Source organism: Mus musculus, chromosome 12 (assembly GCF_000001635.26).
Source record: "Mus musculus strain C57BL/6J chromosome 12, GRCm38.p6 C57BL/6J".
NCBI classification, from domain to species: domain Eukaryota; kingdom Metazoa; phylum Chordata; class Mammalia; order Rodentia; family Muridae; genus Mus; species Mus musculus.
Genome location: NC_000078.6, coordinates 76305166 through 76324544, shown reverse-complemented (window position 1 = coordinate 76324544; position 19379 = coordinate 76305166). Strand labels below are relative to the sequence as shown.

The following is a 19379-nucleotide window of genomic DNA, read 5'->3' as shown; positions in this document are numbered from 1 at the left end:
AGGTAGAAAGCATATCTACAGATAAAGATTGATGGGAAAGATGGCTCAGCGGTGAACAGCACGTATTTCTCTTCCAGGGGGTTTAAGATCGATCCCCATACACCCACATTAGGCGGCTCACAACCACCTGTAACCAGCCCTAGCTGGATCTTTTGCAAAAACAAAATTAAAAAGCAAGATTCATAACAGTACAGAGACAATAAGGGGCCGGGGGAGGATTTTATTTTATTTATTTTGTCGAGACAGGGTTTGTCTGTGTAGCCTTGCTTGTCCTGGGACTCACTCTGTAGACCAGGCTGGCCTTAAACTCACAGGGATCCACCTGTCTCTGCCTCCAGAGTACTGGGATTAAAGGCCTGTGCCACCATCCACTGGCAGACATTTTATTTGTGTAGCTCTGTACGACCGACCTGAAACTCATTGTGAACCAGCCTGGTATTGAACTCACTGAGATTCACCCACCTCCACCTCAGAAGCTGCACCTGGCTATGGAGAAAATTATATATATATGGTGAGAAACAGAAATAAACTCACTAAACAGAACCTCAACCTGGTACTGGTACAGTCCTCACTCTGGAACAGGAAGGTGTCAGCTCAGGTGGGAACCAGCACAAATATGGCTCTGTGCACACAAAGGTGTGGCCTCCCCAGCTCAGGGCCTGTGGCTTTGGGATGTTTTCAAGCTGAGACCCTGTAAGTCACACACACACTCTGACAGGCTTGTTTCACCATGTCCAAACCTCAGGCTCTGTGCACACCAGGCAAATACCCTTTGCTCCAAATGGGGCTGGAATAGTGAGCACCCTCATCTCCGTCCCCACTTGAGAGGAACAAGGTAAGCAGACCCCAAGGGATGTCCTAAAGGAAACAGTAATCCAGCCGCGGTTCTGATATGAGATGTCACATGGGCCATGTTCTGTGCTCACCTGTCAGCATGGATGTGGTACTCCAGCAGGCCTCAGCCTCCTCCAGGGCTCCTCCTAGCACAGAGCTCGAAAGCCCCAGGGACGCGGAAGAACAAGACCCTGTCCCCTTTCTTAAGTGGACCATGACCTTTGAGAGGTCAATATCAGATGTCCACTTGGGGATGGTTTTTCAAGGAATATATTTTACCTTCCTCAGACTCTCTAGTCTAGATTTACTCCAACCAGACCTGATAAGGAATAAACTCTTAAGGCACAAAACAGACCGGGAGGACCCAGATTCAACTCCCAGCACCCACATGGCAGCTCATAACTGTCTCTGACTTTTTTCCATGGAATATGACTCCCTCACACATGCAGGCAAAACACCAATGTACATAAAAGAAAAATAATTTTAAAAAGAGAGTTCTTGATTTGCAGAGAATCAGAGTTCAATTCCCAGCGCACATTTCAGTTCTCTATAACTGCCTTTAACTCCAGGGGATCCTCTTCTGGCCCCTGTAAGCCCTCTGCGTGCACGCGAGTGCGCACACACACACACACACACACACACTTGCCAGTGTGCGGTTTGGACAGGGTGAAACAAGCCTGTGATCTCAGTACTTAGGAGGTAGAGACAGCAGGATGAGACTTTTCAAAGCCATCCTTGGCTACACAGGGAATCTAAGGCCAGCCTGGACTACATGAGATCCCATCTCAAAAAAAAATCCAAATGAGTTAGCTTTGTTCATCCAGCAAGCACAGATGTGTGAAATGACTTTATACCCGCAAGCCGGTTATATGTTAACCGTTTTTGGTAGTTTTGAACTTGAGACGAGCGGGAAGAAACTCTTAAGCTTTTCCAAATCCAGCAGACCTGGGAGTTGGCGGTCATTTTAGGAGAGGAAGCTCATGCAGATGATTGATGGGGTAACCTGGCTATGATGGGGTAACCTGGCTATCTTAGTAGAAACCACTTGGAGCCAGGTGTAGTAGCTCAATCCCAGGACTTGAGTAGCTAAAGCAGAAGGACCATACATCCCTAGCCAGGCTGCGCTACATCGCAAGACCCACTTGAAAAGAAGAGAAAGCATCGGACAATGAGAGATGCAGGCTGAAAGAGCAGCAGTGAAGAGCATCTTAGAAACTCAAGTGCAGCTCGCCTGCACCGGCTTTGGCCTTAGAAGAATGGGAGCTGACTATAGTCTAAGGTAAGAGGTGGATTATCTCATGCTCTAGGGGAAAATAAGACTTATATGATCAACAACTTATCTGGCATCTTTCTCTCATCCATACACAATGCACCCAGGAAAGAGAATGAGCCGGGGGGAGGGGACGCATATTACTATAAATAAGAATCTGCATTTTGGCTTTTCTTTAGGATATGGCTAGAACTTGAGGCCAGATGTTTGAACAATGTACTGCATGCACAAGAGGAAGAAACCTGTCACTCCTAAACACACTCAAGTGACAGGGCCGCTGAAGCTATTACTGTATTATTGCCTACTACTCCGTCTGAGTTATATAATTAGGAAATGAGCTATAAATACCTCTCCAATCTGATAGAGAACTATCCTCCTCACAGCTTATCTTATTAATGTCACAGATAGAGCGTGCCAGTAAAATAGCCTACGTATGTATCTGAGCTGACTACACCGTCTCTTCCATCCTGGTCCCCATCCTCAGTCGAGGCTTTTAGCTACAAACATGGTCTCGACTCCTCGTTAACAGTTCTTATGTCCTTGAGTCTTCCTCAGAATAAGCCTTCCGCAGCACCTTTCTCTGGCACACCATCTACTGAACCTGTGGCCCCCAGGTCCTTGGTGTTTTGATCTATTTGTGGGCACCAGGAAAGCTGCAGTGAGCCGAGTGCCTTGCTTCTCAGTACATACATTCCACTGTCACCCTTAAATTATGTCTATATGAATCTTCCATGCACAGCATTGGGGGTGCGACAACCAGGAGGCACAACTTCCTTATCAGGGATCCTACCAATAAGGAGAGAGGAGGGCCAGCATGGGAACCCTTGGAACTGGAGGGACGGTGCCAGCCCCAGACTGAAGGGATGATGGGACTTGGGCTGGTGACACCGACAGATCCCCAGTGCACTGACTCTTCTTGGCCGTAGTTATCTTATGCCCTTTTTTCACTGTGGAAATAGCCTCTGCAAGCTTGTACTTGTGACGCCTTTGAGCAAAGATTCCTGCCCATGAGGACTGCTCAGCAGCCACTCTGACCTCATTTCAAGCACCTTGGTTACCTCTTCCTTCTGAAGGCAGGGAATGGACCCAGCTTGGTAGGCACTGCCTTCTAGGAACTGCTGAGAGGCAGCAGAGAGCAGAGGTTTTGGAATAAGGTGACAGCAGGCACCAGCCCTGGAAACCTGAAATGCCTTTCTGTAACATGAGGCTATAAACCTAATTGATTACAATTCACCTACACGCTGCTAGCAGGTGTCAGCTCCTGTTACGAAGCTGGCAACTTCCTTCTGAGCAGTTTCATTGGCAGGAGTTAGCTGTGTGGATGCTTGCACAGAAGTTGCAACGGCACATGAGAATTTCCCATGTGATTTATTTGTGATTGTTTTTGTGATTGTGTGTGTGTAGCTATTGATCAAACACAGGGTCTTACACAGGGCTGGAGGGATGACTCAGTAGTTAAGAGTGCTTGCTGCTCTGTTGTGTAGACTGCAGTTAGGACCCATGTCAGGTGGCTTATAGATGCCTGGAAGTTGAGCCCTCCTTTGCCATTCTCCACCATTGTTTATTTGGACCCATGGGCCTAAGTGTTAACAATGTTGAAGATGCCTGGGGAAGCAGCTCTATCCACAGCAGCAAGGTTTAGCTTTGGTACCAGTGCGGGGCAGAATCTGGAAAGAGCCAATGCAGAAAGACAGGAACAACAGAAGACACAGGATAAGAGACGCGAGGACATTCTAGAAACTTCAAACAAAAACTCACAAGACCATTCTGTATAGAGAGGTAGAGCCCAGGTTCTCAGTGGCAGTCTAGCAAACATTTGCTAAGCCAGTGGAGCAGAAACGGCCCACCCAAAGGAATGTGGCATCCTTGAGGACCTGAAATGGATTCAGCATAGAAGTCTTTTGCCAGAACGGAGAATTAAAATGTGGTACATACAGAAAATGGAATTGTATCCAGCCATGAAAGAAAATGAAATTATGAAAATGGATCATTAAATTAAGTGAGGTATCCTATGCTCAGAAGGCAAAGGTAGCTTTCTCTGCTGCATGCAGAGTCTAGCCTCTAACTGTTAAACAGGTAATCCAGGTGGGAGGAAACGGGAACAAAAGCCAGGAAGCTAGCAAGGGGCCCATGGGAGATGGGTAGTGATGAGAATGGCAAGATAGAAGGGGGCAAAGAAGGGTTGGGGGAAAACCAATCCAAACAAGTCACGCGCGCGCGCGTGCGCACACACACACACTCACACACACACACACACACACACACACACACACACACACACACACGCACACACCAGTAACAAAAACCAATAGCACTAAGGCAGTGATTCAAATGGGAATCCCAAATATGCCAAGCAGCAGGCCCTCTGTGGAGGAGCTCAGTCAGACAGGAAGGTAAGAAACAGGAAAGCAAGTCTTCCATACCCTACTTCTACCCTCACCCCCTTCAGGTCTCCCCAGTTATGTGTCTTCATAGAGACAGGTACATAAGCCAGCATCCCTGCCACCTCAGACAGATCAGAAGTGCCTCCTGCAGCTCGCTTCTTTAGCCCCCCCCAACGTCCACTGGATGGATGGCTGCCATCCTACTATTCTACCTAGGTCTATCAACGGCACAGTTTATGTTTCAACACCAAGGTAGCAAAATTATTTCATTTATTCTGGACCTTCACTATGTAAATAGACATGATTTATGTTAATTTATACATGACATGAATTAAGGCTATGAAAGGCTTTAGGGAAACTCCCACTATTTCTGAAGCTCTTCAGGGCGGGGACAGACTTCCAAGACTTCTGCACACTTCTTCAGTGGGCCTGAACAGACACTGGCCGGACAGAGTGGCCTCTTGGAGATGGAAGATCTGGAAAGAAAAGCAGAATGAATGAATGGATGGATGGATGGGTGAACGGACAGATGAATGAATGAGCATTTTCTCCAAGCATAGCAGCTTCCTCTTTCCTTCCACATTTCATCATTTTCCAGCTACATCTTAAAGCTGTTCACACTCATACCCTTTCCCTCTGGGTGAGTCTTCCAGGGCCTGTCCACATATGAACTTGAAGACAACCCAGAGCCTGGTGGTTGTGTGACTTCCAGACTGAGCAGGGAGCCAGGGACATGTCCTTCGCTCACTGACCCTGTGCAGAAAGCGCTTCCCTGAAACAAGCACCCTTCTTACTCTCCTCATATGGTCAGAATGAAGACCACAGCTTGCCTCCTGCACCGTCACTTTCTCAGGCAGCTCCTTCCAGCCCTCCCGCCTGCTCAGTGCTAGACCGGAAACTCACAGCCACGTCCTTTTGTCAGACCACCCCCCTATTTGCTACTGTCCAAATCCACTTCCCTAAAGCTCACACCTTCCCCTTTCTTAGTTCAGTTCCTCATTTTGCTGGTGTAGATGACATCGTTAAATAGCCTCCTAGCAGAAGTGGGGGTGGCAACCCCTTTGCCTGTCTGAAAATACCTTGGCAGATTTGGCCAGGGGAAAGTAAACACAGGATGAAAGTTATCTTCCCCGCACACATTTGGAGACATTCCTCTGCTGTCTAAAAGCTCCTTATTGCTGATAAGACAGGCATTCTCTTCTCTTCTCATTCCACGGCCCTGACTGCACCAGATAGGCCGGCCACAGCTCATTCTTCCACAGGCAGGCTGGCTTTTAAGTCCTTGGAGAGGAATGTTGAGGACTTTCCTGCTTGACATTTTTGAGATCTGAACTGAATGTGTCACTGCGGTGAGTACCTGGGGCCCTGTCATACAGGGTCCCAGAGCTCTAGCACTGGTTCTCTTTCTTCTCTGCTTTCTGGACAATTAGCCAACTTATGTCTCTGTGAGTGTATGAGTGCTTTCCTGGGCACTGAACGTGGCTCTCACACAGGCTGACTGCTCCACCATCATTTACACCCCAGCCCAACTCTTGCCTGCCTGCCTGCCTGCCTGCCTTCCTGCCTTCCTTAACTCTTGCCTGCCTGCCTGCCTGCCTGCCTTCCTTCCTCCCTCCCTCTCCTCCCTCCCTCCCTCCCTCCCTCCCTCCCTTTCCTTCCTGTGAGGTAGGGCTTCTAGGTGTAGTCCTGGCTATCCTGGAACTCACTCTGTACACCAGGATGTCCATCTGGCTCTGCTTTCAGAGTGCTAGGATTAAGGTGTGTGCCACCACTACCTGGTCTCTGTCTTTTCAAAGTATACAATACAATATACAATACAAATGGACTTGGGGCCGCTCCTGCCTCTACTACATCATCAACTCTGAGCCCCAAGCCTCCTGGGGATGCTGCAAGGGAAGCTAATATCCGCCTCAGACCTCCATAGTGGCTAGGCTGTACACATTCTCCCTGAACTGCCAGGGGCATTGGAGCCTCCCTCTTCCAGACTGAAACATGAGTGTTGTATTTGCTGATTATTGTCAAGTATCGTTCCTGATTACCACTGATGCCTTCTCAATGAATCTGGAAGGAAATATTTGGAAATCACTTGAATTTGAGTGTTTGTAGACTCAGTTTGAGCCTTAGAATTCATGAATAAGCTACAAAGTAACAAACATAAGAACTGATATACTTTCTGCAGACCAGGCAAGACCGTTCAACTGGGAAAGGCACTTGCTACCAAACTGGAATTCTCAGGACTCAGGACTCCACACAGACCATGCACACACCCTCTCCTGCTCCCATGAAATAAACAAACGCACACATGTAAAGCAAAAATAAAGGCAAACGAGAAAACTCCTGCCCAGTAGCAGCTCACCTGCTTAAAACAATCCATTCACTTGTTCCGTTTCAGGATCCAAATCAATATCATAAAAACAGGGCCGCGTAGGGAGTCCAGGCATTGTGCTCATCTGTGAGGCAAAACAGCATTACAAAGGAACTTAGAGGACTAGCAGGGTGGTTCAGTGGCTTTTTACTTTTGCCACCAAGCCTGACAACCTGAGTTTGATTTCTGAGATCCACAGAGTGAAAGGCAAGAATCAGTTGTTACAAGTCATCTGTGAACTCTACACATTCAACGTATATATATATATACACAGACACACACACACACACACACACACACAGAGACATATACACACACACACTTACCATATACCACATACCATATACGCACAAACACACACACACACAGAGACATATACACACACACTCACCATAAACCACATACCATATATGCACAAACACACACACACACACACACACACACACACACACACACGAGTACACACATGCACACACACACGAGTGCACACACACACCTCGTAATGATTATTTACCTCCACTTTGTGCCTTGCAGCAGCTACAGAACCAGAAACACCTTTTAGTGCATCAATGCAGTGGGTATTCTTGTTACATATTAAAAACCCAGTCATTGATTCAGAGATGAACTCAACAAGAAACCCTCATGTCCCTCTTCAAGCCAAAGGCCAGGCCTCCCTCTGACCTTGCCCAGGACAGTCAGGGCTGATGTGGCAGGGGAAGCATGGCTCTGTACCCTACCCGGCACTGGCAGATGCTGGGGAAGCCAGTGAGCTCACCATTCAACTGCCTTAGCTGTGCGTCACAAGAGCTAAGGAAGCTGGGACACCCTGTAGTCCCAGCCTGGGGTACTTGGTGAGTTAACACAAACCAGGGCTACCTAGCAAAACCATCTCTCAAAGCAGCTAAACAAAGCAGCCAGAAAAAGGAACAGCACTGGTCTGCTTTTGAATTTTCGTTCCATGAGTCTTGCTTGCATAGACGCCCATGTGATTTCTGTTGCAGTGACTTGATAGTACGTTTCGCATCCTTTAATTCGGGCCAAGACATTTCTGTATATAGCCTGGACGGTTTGACGGTCTCTATTCTTACGATCGCAGGCTTTTTAAAGCTAAACTTGAAGCGTCTGCACTGTATCTGTGCTTGCTTCTTTTCTGAACACTTGGCTCTGCCACCTATCAGCACATTCGCATGGTTGGGAACTGAAAATGTATTTTTCTTTCTGTCATACTGCCTGTATAATGAATATATACACTCTCGAGATCAGACCCAGAAAGGAAGACAGTTTAGACTGAAGTTCTAAAACTTTACTATACAAATGTCATAAAACAGATGAGTCATTTTCTGTAACACAAAACATCAATATTTAAGAAAAATCTAATCCTGACATCTGAGCACATGGATCAATACACTCCAAGGCTTCTATCAAAGCATTCTGTAGAAAGAAAGAAAGGGGTGGGTGTAGGGACAAAGTGGGGAAAGGAAAGAACTGGTCTTCAGACCCAGAATAACCCAGCAGTCAGCATTATAAAGGCAAGGGATAGATGCCACCGACCCAAATACGCATGCATGTGCTGCCAGAAAATTCTAGACATGGTTGTTAGAGCAGCAACGGGTAGGATTTTCAGTGCTTTTATTCTTTCTCAGAGAGGAAGATCTGGTCACCGAGAAGCAGAAAATCAACTTACATGCAAACCTAGATATCAAACTCTGAAAAGCCACTACACGTTGTTAAAGCATCACACACGCACGCAGGCCGCACCTTCTGAGCTCTGCCGAGATTCCCATAGCAACCAGGAGTTGCTAAGGTTGTTTGGCTTTGGTTCCTTTGTGCTATGCTGAGATTGAACCCAGGTCCTTGGGCAGTATACTAGGCAAGTGCTCGGTCACAGCCAGTGCAATGTAAGAACTATATAAACAGCCGTTACAGGACATTATTTAGAGAACGATGAATCTATACAGACACATTTTTTTTCCCCATAGCAGTTTTGTTTTGGAAACCAAGTTTTATTAAAGATACTTGAATATAGGCCTGAGCAGGAAGATAGAAAGGAAAAGGAGAGGCCGAGATGATCAGAAAGCGGCAGCAAGTGCCCAGACCCACACGTGGGCACCGGCTTGTTAAAGGAGAGTTGCTGGTTTTGTTGGCGATAGGGTCTCACTATGTATGCAGCCTTGGCTGACCTAGAACCCATTAAGTACACCATGCTGGCCTCAAACTTACAACAGACTTCCTGCCTCTGCACCTCAGGATTACAGGAGTGTGCCACCATACCCAACGCCTATCAACCAACAGACAACTGAATCAGTGGATGCTGAAGCCATGTACAGAGAGCAGACTGAATTTTGGTATCATCCGAGCCTAATTAGACCCATTCTGGATTGAACCAAGAGTAAACTGCCACCGGGGCATAGAACTTATGCAATAGAGGTAGGTGCCGCATTGTAACTGCACAGTCCATATCAAGACCAGGATTAACTAGGATAGGCCTAATTACACCTTTCTCCTAGACTATGGCAATCTGGCACTCTCTGACAGCCTGAGTGATACATTTCAGAGGAGAAGCAATATTCCTCTTACAGCCTTCACTTACCGTTCCTACTAAAGGATACAGGAAACCTGCCCCAACGCTGGCACGGATGTCCCGGATGGGCAGAACGAAACCAGTAGGCACCCCTTTTTGCTCTGGGTTGTGAGACAAGGACAAGTGTGTTTTGGCCATGCAGATGGGTAGATTCCCAAAGCCCTGGGTGGGAAAAAGGGAATATGGAATGTATATGACTATACAATGAAGAACATTTGGATATTCTCAGGAGGCTCTGAGATAGCTACTTCCCTGCATACCCACCTCTGCCTTACTACCTACCCTCCAGTTTAGTTACTGCAGACCAAAACAAAAAAGAATCCCAGTAAGGGAAGGAGGAAAGTACTATCTATATCCTATGAATGACTGATGACCATCCAGAAAAATCAAACACAGTACACTACAGGGGTGTCTTAGTATCCCAGTGAGATATTCTGTAATCCATCCTGGCTTTTCGAGATGCTCATATACACTTTCAGGTAAATACAGAATTTAGGGTTGCAACTTTGAAGTCAAACCCAGCATTTGGGAGACGAGGCCGCTATCTGACGGGTAGAGTGTAGGAGGCCACAAGGCCAGGAAGCTCGGGTGTAAACACCTACCTGCTTTGTGTAAATTTCTGCTTTGTTCTGTGCTTCCGGGAGCAATTCGATGTCATCGGCCCCGTAGATCCTCTGTGCAATAATCCTGATTTTATCCTCAATTGAGAGCTAGTGTACAAAAGAGAAGGGGACTGTGACTGGACACATGTAAGGATTCGTAGCAAGGACATTCTAGATCAGTGCTCCCCAAAAGGGACACAATGCTATGTGCTATAAGTACAAAAACTTGAGGGTTTTTTTGGGTCACAAACATTTAACCAAATCCCAGGGTCTTGCATATTCTAGACTAACACTCTACCCCTAAACTACATCTCCAGCTTAGGGTTAGAAACATTTTCTTATAATTAAAAAAACAAACAAACAAACAAACAAGCTACCTTATCTATTTATAGTAATGTGTTTAAGCATATGGGAATGCTTTTCCCATTGCTCCTGTGTGGAGACCAGAGGACAGCTTACAAAAGTCAGTTCTCTTTCAGCAATGTGGGCTCTGGGGACTGAACTCAGGTCATCTGGTTTGCTGCAACTGCCTTTATACGGTAAGCTATCTTGCCAGCCCAGAACCATTTTAATACAAAGTCCCGGGTTTGGTTAAGTGGAAAATATCTCACAGATGTAAAGCTATTGTCTACATAGACATACAGTTGTATAGATGTACACTATCAAGCCCCTAAGCAACCAGGGCTAAATGAGTATATCAGGTAGATTTTTGAAAAGAGCAATGTTGTACCTATAAAATCCAAACTTTACTCTTTGCTAACCAGTGACGACTTGCGAGAGCTTTAGACAGCGGACATGAAAGCGCGCTCACTCTCAGCAGTGGCTTTAGAAAGATGCAGATGACGCGAACATGCATCTTATAATTGGAGAGTCTTAAATGCCAAGGCACATTTAGAACTTCGGAAGCAAAACCACTCTGGCTGCAGGGTGGTTTAAGACCCACAGATGTTGAATGACACAAAGTGGCAGCCTCCGGTTTCCAGAACAGAGAAAAGTCCCTGGAGAACTGGATCTGAAGCCCTGTCCTCTCACCCTTCAGGTCACCTGACAGCCCGGAAGGTCTAGGGCTCCTGACCCTGGACAGGGGCTTGGAGAGGGGCCTTGCAAGTGATCCTTACTTGTGTGCATTTATGTTTATGGCATTTTCTAGAAGGGTGATTGCTCAAACAAATTTCCAAAGCCATTTACAAAACCAAAGCTCATTAGGAGAATGCCATTACCAATAGGAGTATGCCAATTAACTCCGTGTCTTAGGCACACACATGTGCACAGTGCAGAGAGAAAAGGCAGAAATGTTTTAAGTTAAAACTCAAGAATAGGGGCTGGAGAGATGTCTCAGCGGAAAAGAGCATTGACTGCTCTTCCGAAGGTCCTGAGTTCAAATCCCAGCAACCACATGGTGGCTCACAACCATCCATAATGAGATCTGACTCCCTCTTCTGGAGTATCTGAAGACAGCTACAGTGTACTTACATATAATATATAAATAAATAAATCTTAAACAAACAAACAAATGAAAAAACTCAAGAATAATAGGGTTTCCTCTTTCTGAGTGTGTGTGTGTGTGTGTGTGTGTGTGTGTGCGTGCACATGCGTGCTCAGGAGAACAGATGGAGGCTACAGGATAACCTCCGGTAACTTCCTCTAACCTTCTACACCTTGTTTTTTGTGTCAGGGTCTCTCACTGAACCTGCAGCTCACTGACTTGGCAATGCTGGCCGGCAGTTAACTCTACAGATGCGCATGTTTCCAGCACCGGCATTTACAGACACGCACCACTACATCTGGATCTTACATGTGGTGGAGGGATCTGAACTCAGGTCAGCACTTAAGTGGCAGACACTTTAGTGACTGAATCATCTGATCCAGGCTCCAATCTGTTTTGCGGTTACTTCCCAAAGTCTTTGAAAAACCAATCAAAAATGTAGCGTGAAGAATACAAGCAGAATGAACTATAATGTACACTATGGTTAACAAAGTTTCTAATTTCTGTTGACAGGCTCACACCCTATCACATCCTGAAATGCAACCCCATATTAATAATGGCATTCTCTGAGCTAACTGCAATGTGCCATGGGACAAACTGCTTCTGCAAGGCCAGATGCGAGTCCCCTGACTCAGTTATGGAGACTCTGACGAAGCCTGTGGAAGCACTTTGGTTTAGGGTGCTGGTGTTTCTCTGAACCTGAGGCAACACAATACCAGGAAGTGTTACGAAAAATTTCCAGCCATATATAGCTGGCTCCTTGTCAATGTCTTACTACGTGGCTGATGCAGTAGTGAAAGGCGTCAATGGAGTGACTTACATGGTTGGCTCCACCCACAAAGGGGTGTATATATTATAAGCTTTACAAAGTTAGGGTATGAGGTCATCTGTGTTTGTAAGACAGATGCCTTGAGCTCAGGGTCCAGGCTGTGGTTGCGGGTGACTCACCTGTGAGGGAATCAGACCCGTGCGTAAGGCTACCCGTAGCTGCACACAAGCTCCACACTTGCGGCATTTTGCACAGAACAAGCAAACCTACCTTGAGGTCATAGAGGAGCTGGAAGCTGCTGGGGGCCTGTGACGCTCTCTGGACAGCCTGAGCCAGGGCCAAGGCCCCCTGGCCCCCTTCTGCCCAGTGGGTGCACTTGACAGCATCAAAAGCCCCGTGTTCTCTGGAGAGGCGGCTGACAAGGTCCAGCTCAGCATCTGTATCTGTCCTGCACAGGAGGGCTTCACGTTAAAGAATGAAGGTGGCTGGAGGGGAGAGTATGCCTTGCTTATGCCACTAAAGCCCACGAGGAATACCGCCTGAGAAAAGGACACCACTCAGTCCTGCCCGCTTCTAGCTCAGCTCTATGACCTTTGGCCAGTTACTTTATCTGTACTTATTTGGCTCCACAAGGAAAAAATGGAAAACTTCACAGCAGCGCTGCCCAGGGATGCCATGAGGCTTAGACAGGAATATGTTTAAAGCATGTGGAACAATCCCGGCACACCACTGGGAATCAGTAAATACTAGCTTTAAAAATTGCTGCTTCCCATCGCACTGCGGTGAGGGCATTATTGCAAAACCCTAAACAGTGCTAAAGTGCCAAGCCACCCACACAGCTCTTGCGCGAACACTTCTAGCTCAATGCATTCAACTCTCTCAACAGAGCGTCCCACCTGACCTGGAGAAATAAAGATATTCTGCAGCCTGTGCTCTCCTGTAAGCACAAAAGGCCTGGGAACACCCGAAAAGAACATTTCTTGTCAAGCCTATGTGTTCTCCGAGTTGCTCAGTAGAGAAGAGGGCCCTCAGGAGCAATTCTGACTTTTGGACCTCAGTGGTGAGGTAGCTAACGTGTGTCTGCTGTGATACACATGGTGCCTGTCACATCACAAGCTAGACCACAAGCAATAACCAACAGCAGTAAGTGGAGAACTACTCGGAGCTAAAGGCGGCACTGCGCTTGCTACAGGAGCTATTTCCTGGCATTTCCGACATTCCTCCTCTCTATATTTCACACTTACTTGAACACGTTCACAGCCACGACGACAGGGACTCCAAACATTCTAGCATTTTCGATTTGTTTCCTCAAGTTACTGAAGCCCTTTTCAACCAGGTCCAGGTCCTGTCAAACAACAGCAAATGGCCTGTAAGGTCAAAACACGCTGACCTGAAAACAGCTGCTGCCTCTATTTAAGACAGAGACACTGCCACTGTCCCTGGGGCACGCCTGTAATCCCAGCATTCAGCAGGCAGAGGCTGGAGGATAGACAAGTTGAGATTAGCCTGGGTACACAGTAAATTCTTGTCTCAAATAAGATAACAAGAAAAAAAAGGAAGGTGTGTCTTGGAGCTGGAAGAAGGGCAAGATGGTGGTGGCCACTATGAGGGCCAGTGATGCACTTCCCACATGCTACTGGTGGAAGAGAAGCGACCCCTGTCTACAGCACTCGATTGAAGCTGTGCTACCTCCCTACGCCTTGAAAACACGCAATGGCCTCTTAGTTCTTTGAAGGGGATGAGTCTGATGCCTCTACTTAAAGACATTCACAGCTTGTGTATTTACACAGATTAACTCCCAAGGTGTGCTACAAACCAACAAGACTTTTCTCAGTGGGAGCCATTTGATCAGGGCAGAGCCCAGCACAGGCCCCACCAGCCATAAAGACTGTCAAGCAATAAGTCAGTGAAGTTTCAGAGGATTTAAGGAACTTAACCAGGAGCCTTCCCAAGGCTAATAAAATAAGGAAATGCTATTTGGACAACCCGGGGCCTGGGCAGGACTGATAACTCAGTGCTTAAGTATATACTTCCTGCTCTTCCACAGGAAATGAGTTTGGATCCAGTACCCAAGTCAGGCAACTCACATCAGCCTGTAACCCCAGCGCTATGGCTCATCCTCTTCTGGTCTCTTCAGACACTCCCAACCTCCACCCTATGCACGCGCCTGCACACGGAGACACGTGAATAAAAATAAGCTTAAAAGAAAAGCCAGGGCTGGAGAGATGGCTCAGCAGTTGAGGCACTGACTGTTCTTACAAGGGGCTCTAAGACAACCACCTAAAATTCCAGTTCCTGGAGATCCGATGTCCTCTTCTGCCTCTGAGGGAGCCAGACATGGGTATGATATGCATGCATACATGAAGTACTTCCCATGTACACATACAAAACATAGAGGTTTTAAAAAAAAAAACCCAGCGTAAAAATGATTATTAGGGGCTGAGGCTATAGCTGAGTTGGCAGAGTGCTTGCTTAGACGCATGAAGTCCTCAGTTTGACTCTCCGCACATATGCCAGCTGTGGTGGCACATGCCCATGACCCTAGCACATGACAACATGAAGCAAAGGAGGGCCAAAGGATGCCAAAGTAGGCAAAACCTTCCTACACATAGATCAATCTTGAGTAAGAGTTTGTTCTGGGCAATGTACTGATAGTCTCATTCATATGAGAAATATTACTTATTTAATTTTAAAAACCATCTACTTACTTGTTTATCTATCTATCTATCTATCTATCTATCTATCTATCTGTCTATCTATTCTTTATGTGTACTGGTGTTCTGCATGTCTGTGAGAGGCTGCCAGATACCCTGGAACCAGAGTTACAGATGGCTGTGAGCTGCCATGTGGGTGCTGGAAAATGAACTCAGGCCCCGTGGAAGAGCAGCCACTGTGCTTAACCACTGAGCCGTATTTATTTAATTCTTAAAAATAAAAGCTTTTTTAAAAAATGTAATTATTTTGTATATATAGGTGTTTGCCTGCATGTTTGTGCACCATGTGTATGCAGTGTCCCTGGAAGCCAGAGGAGGGGGTTGGCTCCTCTCTGGGACTGGAGTGACAGATGGTTGTGACCCACTATGTGGGTACCTGGAATCAAAGTCGGGTCCTCTGGAAGAGAAGCCAGTGCTCTTAACCACTACCTACTTATTTCCTGACAGGACCTTACTATATTTTCTGGGCTCTTGTGATCCTCCTGCCTCATCCTCTTAAATGTGGGGATTATAGGAGTATGCCACCATTTTTGTCTTGAAACATACTTTAAAGACTTTCTTCCTTCTGGTTTTTGTTTTTTTTTACTCTGTAGCTCTGACTGTCCTGAAACTCACGATGTAGACCAGGCTGGCCTTGAACTCACAGAGATCTGCCTCCCAAGTACTTGGATGAAAGGCACGTGCCACCAAGCATGGCTATTTGTTATTTTCAAAATTATACTCATTTGTGTATGCCCCCCACGGTGGCTTGTACCATGGTATGAGTGTGACAATCAAAGGTCAGTTTGCAGGGGCTGGCTCTCTCCTTCCACTAGGTATGTCCCCCAAAATTTAACTATCTATGTAGATCTAGATGAATGGATGGATGGGCATGGGGCCTCATGTCGCCCAGGCCCGCCTTAGACCTGCTATAAAGTCAAGGATTTTGGTCCCACTCCTTCCTCTTTCCAAGGGTGCCAACACTGACACTAAGGCCCTGGCTTGCCTGGCCTTGCTCAGTAGTAGGGAGTAAGCCCAAAGCTTCGTGCGTGCATGAAGTACAATCATACTACCAACTAAGCTATCAAGCAGCTTGTGAGGCCCTTTCATTGTAATCTGAGATCAAGATTAATCTGACGATTTAAAGCACACTCTTGTTTTTTACCTCTAGTCACATAAAAAAAAAAAAAAACAATATATAAGACCGACTGAGAACAGTTTTAAATAAGCCGAATTTCTTAAATGAAGACACCAGCTGGGCCAGTTCGGGGCAGTCACTGTAATTAGACACAGGAAAGGCTGTGGGGTAGCAGGAGGGCCAGAGCTGTGAATTCCCCTCCTACGCCTGACTCACACAGATGACCATAAAAGGCAAATCACAGCTCAGAAGACAGGCAGACTCAAGGCACCAACCATCTTTTTTTCCAGTCAATTTTGCAAACTTCATCTGGGGGCCGTACACCGACCGTGCACTGCCTGATAACGTAAGAGCTTCCCTCCAGGACAGAGAAATTGAATCAACAGTGACAGCAGCTGACCCTGCATCTAATCAAAGGCCCATCGGTTATGTAATCACTCACAGTGGCCCTAGGGATATTTCTTTGATGGTAAATGATATCAGTATGAAGAAGAAGAAAAAAAAGAGCTCAGAACTGTTCTTTGAGCTCCTGCCCAATAGACCGAATCCATGTACAGAAGACGTGCCTCCAAACTCAACCAGGACATTTACTGGCTCTATCTCAGGTCTTTGATTTAGGTTTGAATTTGCAGAAGGAAAGGTTATTTCTAAAGCTCTCTTCTTGCTTGATTTAAGTGGCATTTATGACTTCTGCGTGACAGTCTAGAGCAGGGCTTCGTAACTCCAGCATTACTGTCATTTTTATTACTGGGGTGGGGTGTCTTACACACCACAGCAGTTTAACAACCATCTCTGTCTTTTACCTATCAGATGCCAGTAACACTTTTGGAAGTAGTTGTAACAAGCAGAAATGACTCTCTCTAGGTAGGTATGAGGTGCATGCTCTAATCATAACACTGGAGTTCAAGGCCAGCCTAGACTACTTAACGAGATCCCCATCTCTAACGAATAGCAACATAAAGCTTCTAGATACAGCTTTGTTCCCCAGGAGCAAACTGCCAAATTTAGTCACTGCTATTTCCTTAATGTGATTCCCAGGGCACTGCAGGCTTTGTCCTCAACACCCCAAGGACCTCCCCACCTTTTGCCTTCCAGATTAAGACATGCCGATTTTGGATGCGGTTTCCTAGGACAACTGATCGGAAATAATTGTAGTTACCTCTTCTGTGTAAGCCTTGGGAAGAGGCAGTCCAGCGGTGACCTAGAAGATAGGATAGAAAGTCAGCCACGTTTCCTACTCACTGTTGGCACTAAAGTGGTGCTCAGTACACTGACAGGCAAGTGGCTGCACTCCCCAAAGAGTAATGGGCAGCAGTGTGAAGCTGTTTCCTGCTCAACAGGCTTGGAATGTGAGACTGTAGAGCTTCGAGCAGTCAGGTGTTTCTTTGTGATGCGAGATTGGGTGGGGGTAGGGTATGGCACAGATGGATGAATGCCAAGGTAGACAGAAATATGCTGTGGCAGAACACTGATCCCAGGGAATGAAGCACACACCAGTGGAATGGAAGTAAGGGTGAGCATGGGGGGGAAAAAAGACAGCCACCAACCCTGAAAGTCACTACTGATGTCTAAGGTCAGGCCTGTAAGGAGCGTGGTTGCTCGTGCCTTGGCAGAAGGTGGGGTGGTGGGTGGGCTGTGATGTCGGAATAATGAAGAGGGGGAAAACAAGAGCCAGTGTGTGCCTGGACCCCCTACCACTCAGAAGATGGAAGCAGGAATCACTACAAGCTCCTCATCAACGTAGCAGTTAGAGGGCAGCCTGAGCCCAAGAAAAGGGGCTGGGGGCACAACGGCAGACTTTCTTCCTCTGAGGTAGAGCAGACTCAGAGGTATATAAACTCTAAAGCAGTTAGCCCATTGTGTCGCTAGGAGGAAGGGCCTGGGTCCTGATCTAGGGAGCTGGCTCAACCCTACTGTATGGTACACCAAATGGCTCAAGGTTGACTTAGTGGTCACTGTAGGCAACATGGTGATTAAAAAGCGTCTAGCTGGGTCTTCTACTCTCCAGGAAGACTGAGGTCTGCATGTCCAGTCTATGGGGTTGTGACTCTTGAAGGGCCACGTGGAAGAGAAACAGGAAGCAGTGTCCGTCCACGTAACTTCCCACACGTCTGGCTCCAGGGCAGCGCTGGACAGGCAAAGCCTCCTTTCAGGACTGCCAGGGTAGGGGCTCAGACTCCCTGGCAGGTCCAACCTTTTGACTTTGCAACATAATATTGTCTCCTATACAGTTCACACTCAAGAGTTAAAAAAAAAAGCCCCCCCTTTTTTTATGACTGCCTATCTAACCCCTTCCACAGGCTTGTGCTTGGCCCTAATTGATATTAAAAAAAAACAACAACAACAACAACAACAAAACCAACAAAAAAAACCAGTGTCAACCAGTTATTTATAAATCCAAATCCAATTTTCAGTGTTTTGGGGGAGTTTAAGGCTTTGTGGGTTTCTCGCTTAGCTGCCCTTGCTCACGCCACGGTGTGAGGATGGTGACTGAAGTCTATCTGAGACAGGAATGCTGGGTAGGATCAGAAGAATACAGCATTCCTCGCAGAAAGGGGTGTCCTAGGTTGGCAAAGTCTAGTCAGGGGCAACACGGCTAAGGACTACCAGAGGTCATGGTGAGGGTTAGGAAAGTGCCTTCACATGGTATGCTCAGGGGGCCCAAGGCCAAAACTATTTCCCTAAAGGAGCCTTCACTTTCTCACTGAGTGGACAACAATCTCTCCAAAGAGAACCTACCGTTTCTAGTGAACCAGACATAGAAGAGACAGGAAGAGTGGACAGTGCCTATATTTTGTCTCAGAAAATATAATAGCTTTTCATTTAAAGTGCTTTTTATGTCAACATGTAACTCAGTTCCAATTTCAAATATATTAAATATTAATAGCTATAATGCATATAAATAAAAGTTTTTTCTTAGGCCTTCAATAATTTTTAAGTGTACAAAGAGGCTGTAAAGGCCTGGTAGTAAAATTTTGTCAGACATATGCAAAGCTGCGGCTTCACTCCCCAGCGTAAGCTGGTAGTTCGAATAGGTACAAGCCTTCTCAGACTAATGTGTTTAAATGCTTGACCATGGGGTGTGGCGCGATTAGGAGATGTGGCCTTGTTGGAGGAAGTGTGATCCTGTGGAGGCGGGCTTTGAGGTCATTCAGGCTCAAGCTTCACCTAGTGTGGCACACAGTCTCCTTCTGCTGCCTGTGGATCAGGAAGTCGGACTCTCAGCTCCTTCTCCAGCACCATGTCTCTCTGCATGC

At 46.6% G+C, this 19379-nt stretch overlaps 1 protein-coding gene and 1 long non-coding RNA gene across 5 annotated transcripts in view; one reads left to right on the top strand and one right to left on the bottom strand.

Moving 5' to 3' along the window:
• The first annotated feature begins 1380 nt into the window (after nucleotides 1–1380).
• Gm40443 lies at nucleotides 1381–14704 on the top strand. 3 transcript variants are annotated; one of them, XR_872830.3, is made up of 4 exons: nucleotides 4962–5837; nucleotides 9101–9280; nucleotides 11712–11856; nucleotides 12036–14704. It is a non-coding gene; the product is annotated as a predicted gene, 40443 (long non-coding RNA). The 3 variants fall into 3 exon arrangements; XR_001780628.2 differs by lacking the exon at nucleotides 4962–5837 and adding an exon at nucleotides 1381–2113 and having other exon boundaries at nucleotides 11712–14704; XR_872829.3 differs by having other exon boundaries at nucleotides 11712–14704.
• The window catches only part of Mthfd1 (methylenetetrahydrofolate dehydrogenase (NADP+ dependent), methenyltetrahydrofolate cyclohydrolase, formyltetrahydrofolate synthase), a 65415-nt gene continuing 50760 nt past the window's right edge, over nucleotides 4725–19379 (bottom strand). The window contains exons 22-28 of one of the 2 annotated variants that reach the window (NM_138745.2): nucleotides 17282–17323; nucleotides 13536–13636; nucleotides 12562–12739; nucleotides 10037–10144; nucleotides 9444–9596; nucleotides 6845–6938; nucleotides 4725–4964 (exon numbers count right to left, since the gene is read on the bottom strand). In NM_138745.2, coding sequence (NP_620084.2) covers nucleotides 6849–6938; nucleotides 9444–9596; nucleotides 10037–10144; nucleotides 12562–12739; nucleotides 13536–13636; nucleotides 17282–17323 — 672 coding nt within the window. In that variant the 3' untranslated portion in view covers nucleotides 4725–4964; nucleotides 6845–6848. The remainder of the gene's footprint in view (nucleotides 4965–6844; nucleotides 6939–9443; nucleotides 9597–10036; nucleotides 10145–12561; nucleotides 12740–13535; nucleotides 13637–17281; nucleotides 17324–19379) is intronic. The other variant, XM_030246509.1, reaches the window with a different exon arrangement.